Source organism: Squalius cephalus (assembly GCF_949319135.1).
Source record: "Squalius cephalus genome assembly, chromosome: 11".
Taxonomy (NCBI): domain Eukaryota; kingdom Metazoa; phylum Chordata; class Actinopteri; order Cypriniformes; family Leuciscidae; genus Squalius; species Squalius cephalus.
This window is the reverse complement of record NC_137132.1, coordinates 1,247,571-1,268,946: the sequence shown is the minus strand read 5'-3', so window position 1 is coordinate 1,268,946 and position 21,376 is coordinate 1,247,571. Positions and strand designations below refer to the sequence as shown.

The window sequence follows — 21,376 nt, the reverse complement described above, 5'->3', positions numbered from 1 at the left end:
AGCAAAACGCGCCGGCGCGTTTGCTGTCCCCGTAAGTTACCTTCAGGAATTACTACCACTGACTATACAGAAATAAACTCTCAATTTAAACAATACTATGGAAATTTGTACACCTCAGAATCTTCTCAAGATGTATCTTTAATGAAAACTTTTTTAGATAAATTAGATTTCCCCACTGTAGAGAAAACTTTGTGTGATTTTTTGGATGAGGATATTCAAATTGAAGAAATAGCTGATGCGATTGCTTCCTTGAAAACAGGCAAGGCCCCGGGTCCTGACGGTTTCCCGTCTGATTTTTATAAAGCATTTTCTAAATTATCACGTTTACGTGATCTTGAATTTAACGACTTAAATATTAATTTATATCTCACATTATACTATATAATGGCTTCAGAACACTTATAATATTGTGCACGAAAACTTATGGTGCTTTATAATGTTTGTGTGCCTTTTGTGGGGCTTAACAATAACACAGAATAGTATACGCACAATATCGGATTTGGATCGGCCTTGTCTGACCGATACACGATCCGCCAAAAACGGCAGTATCGGAGCCGATACCGATACTGAGTATCGGATCGGTGCATCCCTACTTCTTATCGCCCTATTTCGCTTTTAAATTGTGATTACAAGATACTAGCTAAAGTATTATCTTTTCGGCTTGAAAAATCTTTACATGGAGTCATTTCACCTGATCAAACTGGTTTTGTTCGAGACAGACACCCTTTTTTAATATTAGGCGTCTTTTTAATGTTTTGTATTCACCCCATTCCAACAATGCTGAAGTGGTGATCTCACTGGATGCTAAAAAAGCATTTGACCGCATCGAGTGGACTATCTTATAATTGTTTTGGAGAGGTTTGGATTTGGTTTAAAATTAATTTCTTGGATGAAGCTCCTTTATGCCACCCCCAAAGCATCTGTACGCTCAAACAATATTATTTCAGATCCTTTTCCACTATGTCGGGGCACAAGGCAGGGTTGTCCCCTTTCCCCCCTTCTATTTGCTATTGCTATTGAACCCCTTGCAATTGCATTACGTGCTGACTCGGAGGTGCAGGGCATTTTTCGTGCTGGTCTAGAACAGAAGGTTTCTTTATATGCTGATGATCTTATTTTATTTTTATCCAATCCTCTAGTCTCAATTCCTCGAGTTCTTTTAATATTGGGCTCATTTAGTACTTTTTCAGGTTATAAATTGAATTTTTCCAAGAGCGAATTATTCCCAGTGAATTCTGCTGCATTAAGTCTATCATATTCAAATTTCCAATTCAGAGTTGTTAATAACCAATTTAGGTATTTAGGTGTCCAAGTGACATGTAAACATGCTGACTTATTTAAAACCAATTTTAGTCCTTTATTTGATCTCACAAAATCTATGTTTTTATCATGGAAACCCCTTCCTCTATCACTGATAGGAAGGGTAAATGCAGTTAAAATGAACATTCTTCCAAAAGAATTATATTTATTTCAATGTTTGCCCATATTTATCCTAAGTCATTTTTCTCCGGTCTGGAAAAGACTATCTCATCATTTATTTGGAATAACAAGCCAAGGCGAATAAGTCTAAAGCATCTTGTTAAACCAAAAGAGGTGGGAGGTTTGGCTTTGCCTAACTTTCAAACGCATTACTGGGCAGCCAACTTTAGAAACTTATTGTACTGGTGCCGGCATGATATGCAACTGTGTAAACCTCTTTGGGTGCAAATAGAGGCTGTTTGTTGTTCCCCAGTCACGTTGACATCTTTGCTCTGTTCTTCTATCCCTCCTACTCATAGTATCTCAATTAAGAATCCAATTGTTAAACACTCTCTGAGGATTTGGACTCAGTTTCGCAGAGCTCTAGAGCTTAAGGGTCTTTCTTCAGCTGCACCCATAGCCAGTAACGCTTCCTTTCCACCCTCTCTTTTTGATGGGGCTTTCAATATCTGGAAGTCACATTGATCAGCTATATATAGATAATAATTTTGCTTCATTTGACCAACTTGAAAATAAATTTTCTTTGCCCAATTCACATTTATTCCGGTATTTTCAAGTTCGGAGCTTTGCCGTAAACATTTTCCGGAGTTCCCCTCTGCCCCTCCTAGTGGTGTCTTGGAGTGTATTTTAGACCAACATAAATGTATAAGGGGCGCCATTTCAAAGATTTACAGTATAATAAATGACAAACAAACCCCATCTAGCGGATCATTAAAATCTCTCTGGGAGCAGGACTTAAGTATTTTGTTAGAAGATGAAACCTGGGACACTATCTTAAAAAGGATACATTCTTCTTCAGTTAGCTCTAGGCATAGGCTTATTCAATTTAAGGTAGTGCATCGTATTCATTGGTCTAGGGTGCAACTCGGCAAGATATTTCCTGATTTAGACCCCACCTGCCCACGCTGTGTAGTGGAGCCAGCCTCTCTGTTTCATTCTTTTTGGTCCTGTCCTGAGTTGTTAAGGGGAATTTTTACTTGTTTCTCAGAAATTCGTACCACAGTAATAGACCCCAACCCATTGACAGCTTTATTTGGGTTTCTTCCGGAAGATGTTAAACTTACATCTTTAGAGATGGATAATATTGCACTTTGCACACTGTTGGCTAGACGACTTATACTAATTAATTGGAAGCTGCCATCTCCTCCAACCTACCGTCAGTGGGTTTTTGACCTACTTTTTGCCCTCAAACTTGAACAGATTAAATTTGGCGTTAGAATGAAACCCGATCTTTTCTTGAAATCTTGGAGGCCATTTTTAGATTATTTTAAGGAGACGAGATTTTTTTTTTTTTTTTCTGGTTTATTCAGTTGTTTATATGTATATGCATATGTTACTGTGATTATATGTGTATACACATTTGAGCATTTATTATGCTTGTTTAAGTTTTATTTATTTTTCCTTTACTTAATTATGTAACAATCTGATGCTTGTACTGTGCTTGAGATGCTTTTCTTAATAAAAATAAATAAATAAAAAATAAATAAATAATTGGCAAAAAAAATAGATTAAGTATTTGTATTCAATGTTAGATGTACCTGAAAATGGTGTGGCCCAAAAAGGGGCGGAGTTTGGCCTACATAAACCAAGGCCAAACCTGAAGTCGATACTTGTTTACCATGTGAGTGCTACGGTAGTGCCTCGAGCAAACCCCAAACCCTTTCGTATACTGTGGATACCTGTTTTTGCTTATATACATATATATATAAATATATCATTTTTGAGTATTTTTCTGGTTTATTTTTCCCTTTTGTTGTTTCTTTGGTACTTTGATTTTGTTTGTTTTGTCATTTATGTGGGCACTTGTATATATTCTACACTGTGGATGAACCTCTCTGACACTGTAAATAAACTCCACCTTGCACGATTTTTACATCCCTTTACAGACTCACATTTGCTGCTCGTCTTCATCATATAATCTAATCTTTTATCCTCACAGCGCGTCAGTTATGTGGTGATGCGCTTTGAAATTATTGTGGGACAAATGAATTGTAATATTAATTTAATTATAAAAGTAGCCTAATAACAATAACAACAATAATTTAACATGCCCTGCGTGCCCGTCCGCTACGCCACTGTGAAGAGCTAAACGCCTCCAGGAACGGCATCAAGGCCATTAACTGTTTTATCAAGTTTACTTTGGCCGTCAGCGTGACGTAATTTTCATCTGGCTTTTTTATTAATGCAATACAGTGAATGTGTATCTGTGTCTCCCAATGTCTTACATTATTGTCAGTTTAGTGTTCAGTGATTCATTTACACAGAAACAAAAGATAACATGTATGCCTTCATCTCCGAATACATTATCTGTGTCTTACATTTCATAATGAACTCAGATAAACTCAGTGCCGACCCGTTTTTCATAAATTCTTCTACATGAATTGGAATGTGTGCAAAGGATTGTGGGAGATTGAAGAACACAAAGGATACACTTGATGCATCCTTCAAAATGAGCTGAATTAAAGACACAAAATGAAGTCTGTCTTCAAAAGATCCTTCAAACTGAGAATGCCTTCAGAGGCGCTTGATGACGTGGCAGTCGAGATATGCAGCCTTACTAGGACACAGCCACGGTTTGAGAAACACCCACAAATTATCTACAATATCCCAGAAATCAGTCTGTGCCCCGTGATTTAAACACCTCTGATCTCTGTGTTTCTCTTTGTTCATAATGTTTTAGACTGTAATGATTGTACTCAGTGTTACTCACCGATCATTTCTATCTCCAATTAAGTTGTACAGGTTAAACTCCTGCAGTGTCTTCTCTGAGGACAACAATACAAACACTAAAGCTGACCACTGAGACGAGGAGAGTTTCACAGAACGTAATCCTCCAGACCACATATGAGGTTCAGCTTCGTTCACTAGAGAAAGATCACCCAGTTCATTCAGACAGTGAAACAGATTGATGTATTTATCTGGAGAGGGATTCCCACTGATCTTTTCTTTAATATAGTCAACTGTTTTCTCAGTGTTGTGAGAGCTGTTTGCTGTCTGTGTCTTTAGTTCTTGTAAGAGACTCTGATTAGACTTCACTGACAGACCCAGAAGGAAACGAAGGAAAAGGTCCAGATGCCCATTTTTACTGTGTAAAGCCTCATCCACAGCTCTCTGATGGAGATCGGATAGGGAAACTGTGTCTTCATTAGTTGGTTTGGTAATCTGGTCAAACACATTGATGTTATTGTTGATAAAGGAGAGATGCACATATAGAGCTGCTAGATGTTCCTGAATGCTCAGATGAACAAAGCAGAAGACTTTCCCCTGACACAAGCCCAACTCCTCTCTGAAGATCTGAGTGCACAATCCTGAGTAAACTGATGCTTCTGTCTCATCAATGCCACACTCTCTCAGGTCTTCCTCATAGAAGATCAGGTTGCCTTTCACAAGCTGCCGATAAGCCAGTTTCCCCAGTTTGACAATCATGTCTTCATCTTTCACTTTCTTCTCATAGTCCTTCTCATGTTTGATGTTGGTCTGAATGATCAGGAAGTGTGTGTACATTTGAGTGAGAGTCTTGGGAATCTCTCCTCTCTCTGCTTCACTCAACATCTTCTCTAGAACAGTGGCTGAGATCCAGCAGAACACTGGGATGTGGCACATAATAAAGAGGCTCCTTGAGGACTTCAGGTGTGAGATGATCCTGTCGGCCAGACGCCGATCACTGATTCTCTTCCTGAAGTATTCCTCCTTCTGTGTGTCACTGAAGCCTCGTACCTCTGTCACTCGATGGACACACTCAGAGGGGACGAGATCCGCTGCTGCTGGTCTGGAGGTGATCCAGATGAGAGCAGAGGGAAGCAGATTCCCCACAATGAGGTTCGTCAGCAGCTCGTCCACTGAGGCTGATTCAGTCACATCACACAACCTCACATTGCTCTGAAAATCCAGAGACAGACGACACTCATCCAGACCATCAAAGATGAACAACACTTTATACTCATCTCTGGATATGTCCATTTCTTTGGTTTCAGGTAAAAAGAGATGAAGAAGATCTGGAAGACTGAGTGTTTTGTCCTTCATCAAGTTGAGCTCTCTGAAAGCCAGTGGAAATATGAGCTGGACGTCCTGATTCTCTTTCCCTTCAGCCCAGTCCAGGATGAACTTCTGCACAGAGACTGTTTTCCCAATGCCAGCGACTCCCTTTGTCAGCACAGTTCTGATGGGTTTGTCTTGTCCAGGTAAAGGTCTAAAGATGTCACTGCATTTGATCGGTGTGTCCTCTGTTTCTGCTCTCCTGGACTGTGTCTCAATCTGTCTCAGCTCATGCTCATTATTGATCTCTCCACTTCCACTCTCTGTGATGTAGAGCTCTGTGTAGATCTCATTCAGTAGTGTTGGGTTTCCCTGCTTTGATATTCCCTCATACAAACACTCAAACTTCTGTCTCAGATTTGATCTCAATGTGTTGAGGACTTCAGCAGGATTAGAGTCATGGCTGTAAGATTAAAATGCCACATTATTACAGTTATTAAGATAGAGAAGTAAAATAAATTATAAATTAAAACATTTTCTGTTTGCTGTATTATGGGACACAGAACATCATTGGGTTTCTGAAATGTTTCAATCATTAACCATGTGTTTGAGTGATATGTGATGTGAATTGCAGCACCTAAAATTAAACAACAACAACAAAAGTCCTGCATTTTACCTGAAACCAGGACACATGCTTTCATTAAACTCTTGTGGTTGAAGCACAGGCTTGTACACAGTTTTGTTTTTAACTGGTCTGGATTGAAGATTTGACCTTAAATCAGAATGAAGAGGGTAAAGAATCAGACACACTGATATTGATGTAATTGTGTCATTAACGGAGTAACAGACCAACAGCTTTTACAGTGTGTGAATGTATTAACAATACAACACATAGAGCTTTACACAAGAGCACAATGATAATAATCATTTTTAGACTGAAACACAGGTTCTATTGTTTGGTTCAAATCCAGATCATTAAAATGCTGTATATTAATAATAATTTCATAAAGATCAAATACTATAAGCACATCTTTAATAGAAATGATATACCTGAGATCAGACTGTGTGTTTCCACTCTTAAACGCTATTGGCTCAGCCATAGAGACGTTACTCTTCATAGACACACAGCTGGACTCTGGGTTTGAGCTCTTCTGCTGGACTGAACTGGAACAGAGAACCGTTTTTTCATGTTAGTTTTAAAGGTCCCGTTTTTCCTGTGTTTTTGAAGCTTTGATTGTGTTTACAGTGTGCAATATAACATGTGTTCATGTTTCGCGTGTAAAAAAACACAGTATTTTTCACACAATTTACTTGTCAGTATACCGTTCTCACTGTCATAAAAACGGGCTGATGACTTCCTTGTTCTATGAAGTCCCTCCTTCAGAAATACGTAACAAGTTCTGATTGTGTCAGCGGTTCCTGTGTTGTGATTGGACAGCAGCTTAGCGCACGTTCCCGGAAAGGTCACGCCTCTTACCATAACGTGGAGATGCATGCGCTCAGTGTTATTGTAAACATGTCTTTAATATTACCCTATCAATTTGAGCCGGAATCAGACCCGGAGAACATAGATGAAGAGGATCGATTACAACCTGTTCAAGCACGACTTTTGCAGGATGTTTCACAATGGTAAGCTGTTTATTTAGTAGTTGTCATACTTTTACGTTTGGCTGTGACCTTGAATTGGTTAAATTGTAATGTTAAATGTTACAAACTGTTATAAAAGCGTGTGGTATATGGTTTTGTCCGTCTGTCGAATTAACGATGGTGTTGTTGAATTTTTTAAATAAGTGCATTGTTTATTCCTACCTTAGTTACACGTGAGCACGAGTTTTGATTAGTAATATATGTTTTATAGGTGTACATGTGGTAACATGGTGTACATGTGGTAACAAACTGCCAACGGAGGTTGAAAACATCTGCTGCAAAGAAATACAAAAAGTACTGTAACACCTCCTAATTACAGTAAATGATTTTTTGTTGTGTATTGGTTCTTTTGAAATAGTTTTCATCCAAACAATTTTATATAAATACACTTTATTTTCACCATGAATATAGCCTTAAAAGCTGTCATGTTGTGTAAAAGAAATCATTGTCATGCATTACAATAATTTATTTATTAAAAGTTGAATGTTATGTGACTGCACATTAAATTATTACACTCTACAAACGCAACTCTTCCTCTTCTCCGTGGGAGCGCAACAAGACCACGCCCCCTTTTTTGTGTATTCCTGTGGGCGGAGGTTAGTCAAAAGACTGTTCTAGTGACGTCATTAAATCAGGAAGTAGAGGGATGTAGTCCAAACCGGCCGTTCGCTGTATGCTTTGAAAGGGGACTTCTGTTAAATAAAATATCTCGCTTGGCATTGAACTTTGAGCTTTATAATTTTACAGGTATTATTCATGCTCTAACAGCAACATTACACACTAACTAAAGTTTGAAAAATGGGATCACGAAGAACAGGACCTTTAAAACAAAAACAGGCAAAATAGGCACTTTTTTGTTTTTTTTTGTTTTTTGAAACTGATCTTTTTCTGTGATGTAACACAATATTTAACAGTGTTTGTTGAAAGTACCTGCATCCTGGAGGAAAATCTCCATCTCTGGATCCTTGTGAATCAGCCATGATGAAGATACAGGAGAATCTGATGAGTTTGATCTCCTCCACTGACTCTGAATGAAGAAACATTCACATACTAAATTAAATGATTAAATTAAACAACCTTCATAATTTAACTGAACATATCTAGTGTGTGAGAAAAAGGATCATGTGACTGCGTTAACTCAAGCTCATATTTACAAACATATGCTGTTAAACTCCTAGAGAATCACAGACATCATGAAATACAAAAGAAACATTGAAGTGAAAGAAACCCTTTATTAAAGATTTCATATCAAACAATCACTTAAAATGTCCTCCAGAGATTCATATTAATATGATAAAGTCACACACGAACACTCACCTTGATCAAACTTTTACAAGATACAGGATAAACATGGAAATTCCTGTGTAAAAGTTTCTATTAAAGACTTTGATGCTCTGTTTTTCCGTCTCGTATTGGTATTTTACCTGCTTAAAATGGCGACAGGTGAACTCTAACTTACTTTCACTTTAGTTGAGTAGACTGTCAATGGAGGTACACCTAACATATACTAATAAACCTATACTAATAAAATGTATGAGCGAGTACATCATGAATCATCTTTCAACTTGTGTGTGCAAAATTCAAAATTGAATGAATGTGTAGCAATTTGTACAAATAGAGACATTTTTGTGAATACAAATGTTTTCTTTTGTATTAGTGTGTCATAATTTGCACATGCAACAAAGAAGATGTGCATTTGTGGATCAGATGACACACGTGCATTCATTGATAACTTTTCTGAGTCAATCTCATTTGATTCATTTGGATTTTGAGACTTTCCTTTCGCTGTTTTTAAGCATTTCACAACCCACACAAACAACTACAAATGAATAGGCCTGGTGCTAATTATTAAGTGTGCACAACTACCCTTCTATTTGACAAATTCATGAATGTGCGTCACTACATTTAAACTAATACAATACAACTTGTGAGTGCAAAATCCAGAATCACATTAATGTGCAGCATTTTCTACAAATAGAGACATAGTTGTTAATACATAGTTGTTCTTTGACTCATTTCTGAGTCGATCCTATTTGATTCATTTCGATTTTGAGACTTTCCTTTTGCCGCTTTAGCCTTGCACGATCCACACACAGCTGTGTGAGAAAACCTGCTACCACTAGATGGCAGTAGCTGCTAAAACAGACAACGGCACCGTAATCAAGCGTTCTTCCCCATTTAAGATGCTTAATGTGGCTTAAGAAAGTGTTATTGAAGCACCAAATTTAGTATACAATATAGGTCTACCTTATTAATAAAGCATACTTTGTAGAGGCAAACAGATTAAATCAGATTATGAACAGCACCCATAGAAAACCATTATAAAACGCTTAACGTGCAATAGCGCGTTGCATGTTCAATAAGGTGTATAGGCTACAGAATTCTCTTACGAGAGGTCTCTCGTACTGCGTAAGATTATCTTACGCTAGGGGTAAAATCCTTTTTCCGTGAGATATTGAAGCCAAAAATTATCCATAATTTTGTAATAATGCAAAACACGTTGCAGCAGCATACAGACATAGGCAAGGCAGCTCGCGCGCCTATTGGCTGTTCTGCGGCAACTGCAGCAGCCTATCGAACGAGGCCTGGCGTGACGCCAGACCCAATGAGGGTGCTTCGCGCCCGCTGCGTCACATCCCGCCGAAACGGGCGTGGCCTAGGCCTATAAATACCGCTCGCAGGCAGCTATTATCTGATTTTTCATCCTTCAAGTGAAGCACACGCATCGCTGGAGCTGGAGAGAAGCCGCGCCGTCTGAGAGAGAGCACCTTCAGCGGGACGAGTAACTGAAGTCGCTGGCCGCGCCGCCTTCCTTGCCTTCCTGCTGCGCTTTCCGGCGTTATATCCTTTCTTTGCTACTGTGTTTATGTATGTCTCTCGCGCTCGCTGACGGCGACTGCCCTCACTGCGAGCTAGCTACTGCCTATGGTGACTCTTAGGACTCACCTGGCAGCCTTCTCCGAAACTGCTCCTCCGCCCCCCCCCCCCCCCCAACCCGCAAAGCTCGCCGGTTCGCCCGCTTGCCTTGCCTGCTTGGGGGATGATACCTGTTCTCCCTCTGTTCGAGCCGCGCAAACCGCGCCGCTCACAGGGGATGTCAGGAGCGGACGGTCACGGGGCTAGCTTTCTCTCTCCCTCTGTTCGAGCCACGCAAACTGCGCCGTTCACAAGGGAGGCTGGAAGCGGACGGTCGGGGTTAGTTTTTATTTACGTTATAAGAAAGCTACCCTGCCTCTGCGCCCCACTCATATATGCTCGTGCATCTAAAGCCTTTGTGTTCCCCCCTGTGGCTCAGTGGCGGAATCGTAGGTTTTTCGCGCGAGAGACCCTTGTTCGAATCCCGGTCTAGCGGCAGATAAAATTATGCCGCCAATGCTTTGCTCTGTCAGTTCCCTGAAGGCGACTGCAGACGTGCATTTTGCAGCCAACGAGCGCGTTGTACAACCCGCTCGCCTGCATCCAAACTCCGTTTCTATGGTTTCCGTGCGTCACTGGCGTAAGGAGGAAAGAGAGTGTTTCCGGTCCCGCTGCGGACGGACCGACCTCCATTCCTCACACATTTCTCATTCCCCTCTGAAGTTCGGGCGACTGGAAATGTCTATATTGCAGTGAGCAAGCCTGTTGTAATACACGCATGCCTGCAAACGAACGCCAGCACGTTGACGCTCTCGGATAATACTCGCGCTAACTGAATGACCATGTGTCTCCCCCTGTGGCTTAGTGGCAGACTCTCAGTTTTTGTGCGCGAGAGACCCGTGTTCGATCCCGGGTCTACCGGCAGAAAAAATTATGCCGTCAATGCTCGCTCTGTCAGTTCCCTGAAAAGGCGACTGCAGGTGTGTATTTTGCAGCCAACGAGCGCATTGTACAACCCGCTCGCCTGCACCCAAACACCGTTTCTATGGTTTTCCGTGCGTCACTGGCGTAAGGAGAAAAGAGAGGTTTTCTGGTCCCGCTGTGGACGGACCAACCTCCATTTCTCATACATTTCTCATTCCCCTCTGAAATTCAAGCGACTGGAAATGTCAATATTGCAGTGAACGAGCCTATTGTAATGCACGCAGGCCTGCAAATAAACGCCAGCATGTTGACGCTCTCTGTTTCTATGGCAACTTCTCGCTCGTTCAGTTCCAGTAAATGTGACTGTTCCAGTGTATTCTGCAGTAAACAAGTCGGCGACGCAGCACGCTTGCCTGCACACAAACGCCGCTTTTCCGGCTACCCAGATAAATCCCATAAGAGTGAATTTTCTGATGTCCCGGTCACGGCCGATGGTGTTTTATGTGTAGAAAGAATGCCCACTGCCCAGTGCCCATCTCTACACACAAGCACAGCCCGACACACAGGGCTCGCGCACATAAAATCGACTCAGATCGATTGCGCATCAAACGTGGTAAATGTGCCCACTACCCAGTGCCCACAAACACTTCGTAATGCATGTCTCACGGTTTCTGTAAAAACGAAACCAACATGCATTCGCTTCACTCAAGTGAACAATGCTTTCGGTGTGGGAAATGTGCCCGCTATCCCGCGCCCACATCCACGCACAGACATGACAGTTCCTACGGGACTCGTCCAGCCCTCCCCCTCTCGGTTGACCGCCGCAGAGGAGTCGAGCGCGGGCAATCTGCCCGCTGTTATCAGCACGCCCCTGCCTCAAATGTCACAAGCGCGACGCTTGTGTTACAGCACACCAAAGCCTCTCCATCGCTGAGCGAACGGAGCGCTCTTCGTATTCAACCCCTAGCTATTCATGCAGACGCATGGGCAAAGCTGCCTGGGGTTTCGAAGTGGGTGCTAAACATTATAAAAGAGGCTATTCGCTGCAGTTTCGCCGACGCCCTCGCCGCTATACGGCGCGCGTCGAGACCACGGTAAAAACAGAAGTAGCACATTTACTTCGAGCCGAAGTGGCGAAACTATTGAGCAAAGGGGCCTTAGAGCCTCTCTCTCAAGTTCAGAGCGAAGGAGGGCTATACAGCAGATACTTCCTGGTACCGAAAAAAGACGGGGGTCTCAGACCCATACTAGATCTAAGGCAACTGAACAAACTGCTTGTGAAGCGACAGTTCAGGATGCTCACGACCAGGAAAATCCTCGAACACATTCGCCGAGGAGATTGGTTCGTGTCAATAGATCTGAAAGACGCGTATTTTCAAATACAGATAGCGTCACGTCACAGGCGATTTTAGAGATTCACCTTCGAGGGCCAGGCATATCAGTACACAGTCCTGCCGTTCGGTTTGTCCCTGGCACCCCGTACATTTACGAAGTGCATGGATGCGGCACTCGCACCCCTCAGAATGAGGGGCGTGCGAGTACTGAACTATTTGGACGATTGGCTGATTCTAGCGCAATCTTGCTCAGTGCTCATAGAGCACACAACCATTTTACTCGATCACCTCGAGAATTTGGGTCTCAGAGTCAATTGGGCGAAGAGCTCTCTGTCCCCCAGTCAGACGATATCTTTCCTGGGCACAGAGCTGGACTCGCTGTCCATGATAGCGGGACTATCACCACAGCGCGCGGTAGACATTCAGCGTGCAGCGAACTCTTTCCGCTGCGGCGCATCTGTCCCGCTCAAGAAATTTCAGAAGATGCTGGGTCTCATGGCCTCAGCATCCTCAGTGCTCCAGCTGGGCCTGCTCCGCATGCGCCCACTGCAGTTCTGGCTGAAAGCGCGAGTCCCACGCCGAGCGTGGACATCCGGTCTGCTTCGTCTCAAGGTCAATCAGAAGTGCGTCACAGCTCTGAAACCTTGGAAAGCGGACGACTGGTACCAATCAGGTGTAAGCCTAGGGACTTCCTCGAGGGTGAAGGTGGTGTCTACGGACGCATCCACCTCGGGATGCGGAGCGCTGCTCGAGGGCAGACCGTTCTTCAGCCAGTGGTCAGAATGGGAGAAGCTTCTGCACATAAACTGCCTCGAAATATTGGCAGTAGACAACGCGCTGACGCGTTTTTGTCCCAAATAAAAGGACGCCACGTCCTGGTCCGCTCGGACAACATGTCTGTGGTGTCCTACATAAATCGCCAGGGCGGCCTCAGGTCCAGGAACCTGCACAGGCTAGCAGAACGACTCCTGGTATGGGCTCAGCGCAACCTGCGCTCGCTGAGAGCAGCGCACGTGCCAGGGCTCCCAAACATAGGACCAGACAGACTGTCCAGGAACAATGTTCCGGCAGGTGAATGGTCTCTACACCCACAGACAGTCCAACTGAAAACAAAATTCGGCAGAGCGGAAGTAGACCTGTTCGCGTCTCAAGAAAACGCTCACTGTCCGGAATTTTTCTCCAAGAGCAGGGACGCGCTGGCTCATGTATGGCCCCGCCGCCCGCTCTATGCTTTTCTCCCCGTCTCTCTCCTGCCTCAGGTGATAGAGCGGATCAGGGAAGAAGGATGCTCAGTACTGCTTGTTGCACCGTTCTGGGAAACCAACCTTGGTTCCCAGTTGTGATGCAGCTAGCAAGCACTGCCCCGTGGCCAGTGCCAGTGAGGAGAGACCTCCTCTCTCAGGCCCACGGCTCGATTTGGCATCCTCACCCAGAATTGTGGTCCCTTCACTGGGCCATCAACGGGTACATGTTGAACTCCCTAAGGGAGTATTAAACAAGATCACGCAGGCTAGAGCTCCGTCTACAAGACGTCTCTACTCCTCGAAATGGTCAGTGTTTTCAGGCTGGTGCACAGCCCGTGGCGTGTCACCCACAGACGGTGGAGTGACGGAGGTGCTTTCCTTCCTACAAGAGCTGTTGGATAAGGGCAGGACCCCTTCCACACTCAAAGTTTATGTGGCGGCTATAGCAGCGTTCTCGAGAACAACGCTTGGTCAGTCGATAGGAAGGAACGATTTAGTCATCCGCTTCCTCAGAGAAGCTAAGAGACTGAATCCTCCCAGACCTCCCTCAGTCCCCGTATGGGATCTTTCTACGGTGCTGGAAGCCATGAAAGGTGGACCATTCGAGCCATTGCAGACGATTGATCTGAAACACCTGTCTTTCAAGACCGTGTTTCTGCTGGCTCTCGCTTCTGTGAAGCGCATAGGGGACTTACACGCGCTCTCAGTGAGTGCGACGTGCATGGAGTTTGGGCCGAATGACTCGAGGGTTATACTCAAACCTAAGCACGGTTATGTTCCAAAATCCCTCAACACACCGTTTAGGGCGCAGGTCATCTCCCTGTCAGCCCTACCGGTCCCTGATGAGGAAAGAGACGCGAGCCTCCTTTGCCCAGTCTGGGCATTACGAGCTTATGTGTCTCGCTCGTCTGTTTTCAGACAGACAGAGCAGCTCTTTGTTTCATTCAGCGGGCGTTCTAAGGGACTAGCCGCGTCGAAACAGAGCCTATCCAGATGGATAGTTGATGCTATAACGCTAGCATACGCCTCCAAGGGCATGCAGTGCCCGTTGGGTGTCAGAGCGCACTCCACGAGAGGCATGGCCTCTTCGTGGGCCTGGTGCAGGCCAGGCTGCTGTCGGTCTAGTTAACCAGTATTATCTGACTTGATGCTATCAGCTCAGAATGCTGCGTCTACTGAGCACAGCTCGATGATCGACAGTGAAAAGCAGTAGCACAAAGATGTGCCTGGGCAAACTGTGTAAGACCCACATTTCCCCATCAGTTCAGGCCGTACCCCGCCCTGTCTGTATGATGAAATTCGCGTCTAAATGACGCTGCCATATGTGGAAGAGTGCGGCTTCGCCCCTCCCTCTTCCCGGACTCCCTGTGAGTTCCCTGGGTGATGCACTATATGAACCCCGGGCTTTCGCCCTTGGGTCTTTGGTGTCAGATCCCAGCATGCACGGTGTTTTGCATTGGGTCCCCAAGCGTAAGATATCTTACGCAGTACGAGAGACCTCTCGTAAGAGAACGTACTCGGTTACTAACGTAACCTCGGTTCTCTCTAGTAGAGGGAACGAGTACTGCGTATCTTGCCGTGCATGCACACGCTCTGGTTGCTTCGATGATGAAAAACCAGATAATAGCTGCCTGCGAGCTGTATTTATAGGCCTAGGCCACGCCCGTTTCGGCGGGATGTGACGCAGCGGGCGCGAAAGCACCCTCATTGGGTCTGGCGTCACGCCAGGCCTCGCTCGATAGGCTGCTGCAGTTGCCGCAGAACAGCCAATAGGCGCGCGAGGTGCCTTGCCTATGTCTGTATGCTGCTGCAACGCGTTTTACATTATTACAAAATTAAGGATAATTTTTGGCTTCAATATCTCGCGGAAAAAGGATTTTCCCCCTAGCGTAAGATATATTACGCAGTACTCGTTCCCTCTACTAGAGAGAACCGAGGTTACGTTAGTAACCGAGTACGTTTTAATATCACCGTCTTACTGCATTAACGTTAAAGGGGGGGTACCATGGTGTTTCATGTATTCAGAGTTGTTTATAGTGTTAAAGAGATGGATTCTCATGTTAAACATGGGCAAAGTTTTAAAAAAATATTTTGGACGAATAACGGAGAATTTCTGTGCTGAAAATCTTACTTCCGGGTTGGTACAAGTTTCGGCTGGTTTTTTTTTTATCGTGGATCTAATGACGTAGATAAGAGTGGAACTCCTTATATGAGCATTTCTCTCGGAAAAGCGCGCCCGCGAGCACGTCGACCAGAGGAGAACGAGACCGCGCACATCAACGCGCTTCAACAGGAAATCATCGGCAGCGCTGCATGCATAGGATTTGTTCAAGAATGTCTCCAAAAAAGTGTGTTTTTGGATGTGAGGGAAAGCTTACCGTGTCCAGCTTTCCAAAGAACCCAGTGTTACAGGAACAGTGGATGCCGTTTGTTTTTCCGGGGCAGCAACGGAGTGTAGGAAGTGCGGTTGTGTGTTCTGGCCATTTCAGTGACGAATGTTTTATTAACAAGGCTCAGGTCGACGCTGGATTTGCAAATCGTTTGCTATTAAAACGTGGAGCGGTCCCAGTGATAAAAGACCCCATTCATGTAAGTACAACTGGATCAGATTTCTGTCTTTTGCTGGAAATCAAGAACTACCGCTTGACTCTATAGCTCCGCCTCCAGGACCTCGGCTTTTTCCAGAGAGAATCGGAAAGCTGTATTTTTCTTTTATAAATGTAATAAAACTAAACACTTTTTTGAGATATTAAGGATGCACTACTACTCTATAGGTACTCAAGATTAACATGAGATTAGGTGAAACTGTGCATGTTATGTACCCTTTAAGCTTTTTCTTTATAATAATAGGCTCTATGGGAGGAAAACTATATAGCCTACAGACAAGAGCCTAAATGAACGCGACTCGCAAAGTTTCATGTTAATGGCATTTTCGTCCTGAGCCTGTTAAAAAGAAAACATGAAATTTCGCAATTTGCGTTTAACTTTAATTTTTTTTTTTTTTTTTTATTATTAAATTTAATATAAGTAGATCCGGCTACAATGTTCTTCCGCAAGACGCAGCAGTTTGTTTATTAACCGCTAGAGTGTCAAAAGTTATGTAGTTTAATTAAAGGGGGGGTGAAATGCTCATTTTCACTCAATCTCCTGTTAATCTTGAGTACCTATAGAGTAATATTGCATCCTTCATATCTCCAAAAAGTCTTTTGTTTTATTATATTAATCAAAGAAAGATAGGGTGTACCGAGTCTTTCCGGAAAAAAACGAGCGGCTGGGGGCGGCCGTGAGGGCGAAGCTTAGCTGTGCTAACGCACCGAGCTAGTGACAACACACAGAGACATTATTTGTTCAACAGTTACTCACCGTCCGGTTCCAACGCACGACCGCGAACCTTTATCATTGCGACTGCTCGATCCTTAAGCATTAGACGATCTGGGCTTTGTTTATAAAACAATCATCGTCGAAATGCAGGGAACAAACAGTCTTACACAACTCCGTTTATGCCCCGGAAAACAAACTCCATCCACGGTAGAGCTTAGATCGGGCCCAACAAATCAAGCCCGACCCTACCCGAGCCCGAGCACGTTGTGTCCGAGCCCGGCCCGGCCCGACACATTCACTGTAATTATGAGCCCGAGCCCGATTTAAACCCGACCATATGTGGGCCGTTATAACCAGGGGCGGCGCCAGAATATTTTTTAACGCAGGTGCTGCTGTGCTAAATCATTTAAGCTACAGGGGGGAGCTGCGCAGTTATATATATTATATAAATACTATTAATAAATGAGCAAAAATTGCCCACTCAATATTAAATATTCAGTTATTTTAATTATCACAATTAAAGTTTTAATTTTATTAAATTGAACAAACACACAACATTCAGCATTCAATCAAATATTCTTAAAGATTAATAATGTTACTACAACATATTGTTATTTCAACATAATATGTGTGTGAGCAACAAGCAAGATTTGTAAATTCGGTGACAGCGTGTGTTACGAGTTTCAAATGGTGTACTGTAGGCTAAGTGACCGTGACGCGCCGGCGATTGCATGTCATGATTAGCCTATATTGTCTGCTATAGGCCTATTGCTTTTTATGTATTAAATCCAGGCAATTGGAATGTATTAAAATTAAGATACAATTTAACGAAATTCACTTTAAAGAAAAGCTTTCTTCAAAACGAAACTTAACAAACTTGAAACTAAATGTGCTTATTTAATAGCTAAAACACGTAGGTTACTACAGACACTCTTTTTGTACAAATTGCAGCACATTCATTTAATTCTGAATTTTGCACATGTAAAGGAAAGGCATTTGTTTGTGCATAGTAAACATATCTGTAACATTTATCAAGTTCATGTGCGTGCATTTATTAATTATCTTATGAATAATGCGACAAGGAAGAAGCATGTAAACTGCATTGTTTATTCAGAAATAATTGAATGGATCGGAAAAGTAACAAAAGAGGACATTGAGGCCTGAGGCTGACTACTATCATAATTTCTGTCATGGCAAGACTGCTTCATGTGTCTGTTCATCGTCGAAGTCCCCGTTTTTTTTGCTGTCAGCGAGCAGCGTGCCGCATTTAATGCACGAGACAAAGCCAACACATATTGTCACTCCGCACGACTAGTTTAAAATGTTTCCATACCTCCGATTCTCCTCCAAACTTGCTCAAAGTTATTTCTTCTGTTTAAATTTTTTTTCTTTGCTTCTTCAAGCTCCATGTTGCACTTAAGCAGCAGAATAGTAGCCTACAGCACGCACAGCAGGTGTGGTGCGAGACTGCGAGTGAGAGTGGACGAGACGCTGCGCATGACACGTAACGTGCTTTAGCCTATCAAGGGCCCGACCCGACCCGGCCCGAATACAGTGGCGGGAAATATCAGCCCGACCCGGCCCGCAGAGAATCTAAGCTCTAATCCACGGGTCCCTTAGCGCTGGGTTCTTTGGGAATCTGTGCAGGGTTGTCTTGCCCTGGCAACCAAAAACACACTTCTTTGGTGACATTGACTTCCCAAAAGCCGGACAGGGCGCTTTGATGGCGAACTGCTTTCACTCTCTTGCTCTGGTCTGCGAGTGCGCGCGCGGCCGCGATCTTACCGGAGAAGTGCCCTTAGGACCCATATAAGGAAATTCCGCCCTATCTTACGTAAGACAGAGCCATACTCGAAAAAAACTTTCCAAAACTTGTGACAAACTGGAAGGAGTATTTTTGGAACAAAAATACTCCTTCAAACGTACAACTTAGTTTTTGAAACTTTGTCCATGTTTAGCATGGGAATCCAACTCTTTACCAGTGTAAAAAACTCAGTATGCATGAAATAGCATTTCACCCCCCCTTTAATGCCTTTAAAAAGATATTAATTTGTGTCTTACGGGTTTGGAACGATATGTGGATGAATGATTAACGACAGAAATGTCAGTTTTGGCTGAACTAACCCTTTAAACCAGTTAAACTTTCCTGAAGCACTTGAAGATGCTTTCCTGTGTAATGACATCATGGAGTAGATGACGACACTGGAAGAACGTTTGATCAGAAGCTAAAGTTTTTTGTTAAAAAGCTTTTTTTGTTGTTGTTGTTGCTTTTTTTCCATATTTTTCTATCATTTATTTTTATTTTGTTTATTCAGTTTTTTAGATCCACTGCATTACACTCACACAGTCACGTGTAAATGGATTTATAATGTCTGTATTACTAAATGTATGTCCATTATTATTTTTTATTCATATTTTATCGCAGATGTTTTTGTTTTCTCAAAACAGGCAGTTAACAAATGATAGACACTCTCTGAGAATGATGTTAAGTCTGTGTTAACTGTTAAATATATAATGTAATAATCTATAAGCCAAGTCATATATAATTTCACTCATTCACTTCACCTTGAAAGCAAATATGATCCATGTGTCCCAGTGCACTAAAATATTCATGACAGTACTTACTATTTTGACGTTTGTTCTTCGTTAATATATCATGTTTTCTCCTTCACGGCACAGCCTGAAAAACACCTTCAGTTGAACTGAACTTTGTGTTCGGAAAAGAGTATGTAGTCTAACAGGTTTTTCTGGATTCGGCACATGACCTACTCTGACTGGAGAGAGAAAATAAAAAGTTAAGAAAATTGGCCAACAATTTTTTAAAACCAACAATAAATAAGTGTCATTGGTCGAATAGAACAAAACCAAAAAAATATATAAAAATAAATCACAAATCTTCACAGGGGCTGAGGCCTCCTATAGGGAGCAGGCGAGTGTGACAGCAGATCTACAACAGAAAGCACGCCAATCTGAATCATACCCACCAAATTCACTGCAAATGACACAAAAGTAGTGACACGGCAATAATGACACCGCAGTAAGGACACGGCAATAATGACACCCTTGGTGAAACAAAGCCAGTAATGCAGCAGACAACCAGCCCGCTCCAGGAAGCCCTCAGCTCCTAAAGAACAATAAGAAAGAAGAGTCAGATAATCAATAAATAAAACAAATTTGAATAAGCAAAAGAAAATAAAGAAAACACATTCAAAGTCAATTTACTGAATTAAATGTAACCAATATGCAAAAAAACAAACAAAAAAAAACAATCTACAATATACTCAAAATGAACAAAGTATGAATACTGTAAAACACATTAAAGAAAATAAACAAATACACTGTCACAAATGCAGAAGCTCACACCAAACACCAAGCTAACTGTAATACACCTGAAGGATTAGGTTTCAGTCTGACCCAGACAGTCAGAATCAAATACTAACTACAAAACCTAGAGAGAGGAGAGCGGTTTAATGTGGCTGCTCTCACTCAGCCCGCCTTAACGTCCAAAAAGGACCCGAGGATACGATGAAGCAATACTTCGACGACATATACCAAAGAAATACGTTAGGGCTACGTTAAACTGCGATGCCACACCGATAGAAGCCCTGAAGACACACCGTACTGGGAGTAAGCAGCACCCCACACACACACAGACTCTCAGTAACACAAGGTCACACTCCGTAGCCCGTAGTAACAATGCAAAAGGGGTGGGCTTTCGGCCATGACGCACTCCAGGAGGCATAAACAACAAGTTTATATACTCCAATGGGCGATAGCTCATTGGCCATGCATTAAATAATAGTGACGTGTTGAGAATGTCACACGACCTCACTACAACAGGATAAGATTGAGTGAGATCCCCTGGAGTAAGATGCTTTTTAATGCTTGAAGAAACACAAAATACCAAACAAACCTCAAAAAGACAAATATTAATACAATTCCAAGAAGTCCAAATAGCAGCAAACAGATTAAATAAAAAACATAAACCTAAAGAAACGTAAAGAACAAAAAATTAATTAAATACACAAATAAAATATTATCATCCAGAAACACCTTCAGAAGATTACATAGTTTTAGGCCTTTTTCTATTACACATGATTCTTAAAGATTTGAAGAAGATCATTAAATCTTCCTCTGTTAGGATGCAGAGGACAAGGACTAGGAGGGGACGTGATCGGCTCAGAATGCATTTTCAATTTGCACATTTAATTTTGCTACAGTCATTGCTGGACACTTAATGAAAATGCAGTCACAAGTGTCTTAACTGTGAGTGTAAATGCAATTAAGAAAAATAACATTTATATTATAATTTTGCTACAGTTTTTGCTTGAACATGTTAAGGCGAGACACGGCAGGCAAAAACATTGTTTTTTTTTTACTGGTCAAATTTGAGATTTTTGGATATTTGTCTTCAATAACATGTCTTCTTTCAGACTTGTGGTGAAAAAAAGTCTGAAATACACATTTAGGTCTTTATTTTATTACACTTTATCTGTTTGCGTCTGTAGATTTATCATAAATTCAACAAAAGTTGGCGTTGTAAATCCTCCCGCCGATACGCGATCTCTGTCTGCTCCCTGTCATCAAGCACACTGT

The 21,376-nt window shown here is 42.6% G+C and overlaps 1 protein-coding gene across 3 annotated transcripts in view; it reads right to left on the bottom strand.

Annotated features, from left to right (window-relative positions):
- The window catches only part of LOC307167421 (NLR family CARD domain-containing protein 3-like), a 52,959-nt gene extending 32,512 nt beyond the window's left edge, over window positions 1–20,447 (bottom strand). Inside the window, exons 1-7 of one of the 3 annotated variants that reach the window (XM_079886514.1) lie at window positions 20,398–20,447; window positions 19,765–19,904; window positions 19,406–19,554; window positions 8,032–8,128; window positions 6,505–6,618; window positions 6,131–6,226; window positions 4,190–5,917 (exon numbers count right to left, since the gene is read on the bottom strand). In XM_079886514.1, coding sequence (XP_079742640.1) covers window positions 4,190–5,917; window positions 6,131–6,226; window positions 6,505–6,618; window positions 8,032–8,081 — 1,988 coding nt within the window. In that variant the 5' untranslated portion in view covers window positions 8,082–8,128; window positions 19,406–19,554; window positions 19,765–19,904; window positions 20,398–20,447. Of the gene's footprint in view, window positions 1–4,189; window positions 5,918–6,130; window positions 6,227–6,504; window positions 6,619–8,031; window positions 8,129–19,405 lie in introns of all 3 variants that reach the window. The other 2 variants (XM_079886515.1, XM_079886516.1) reach the window with 2 other exon arrangements.
- Between the last annotated feature and the right edge of the window lie 929 nt (window positions 20,448–21,376).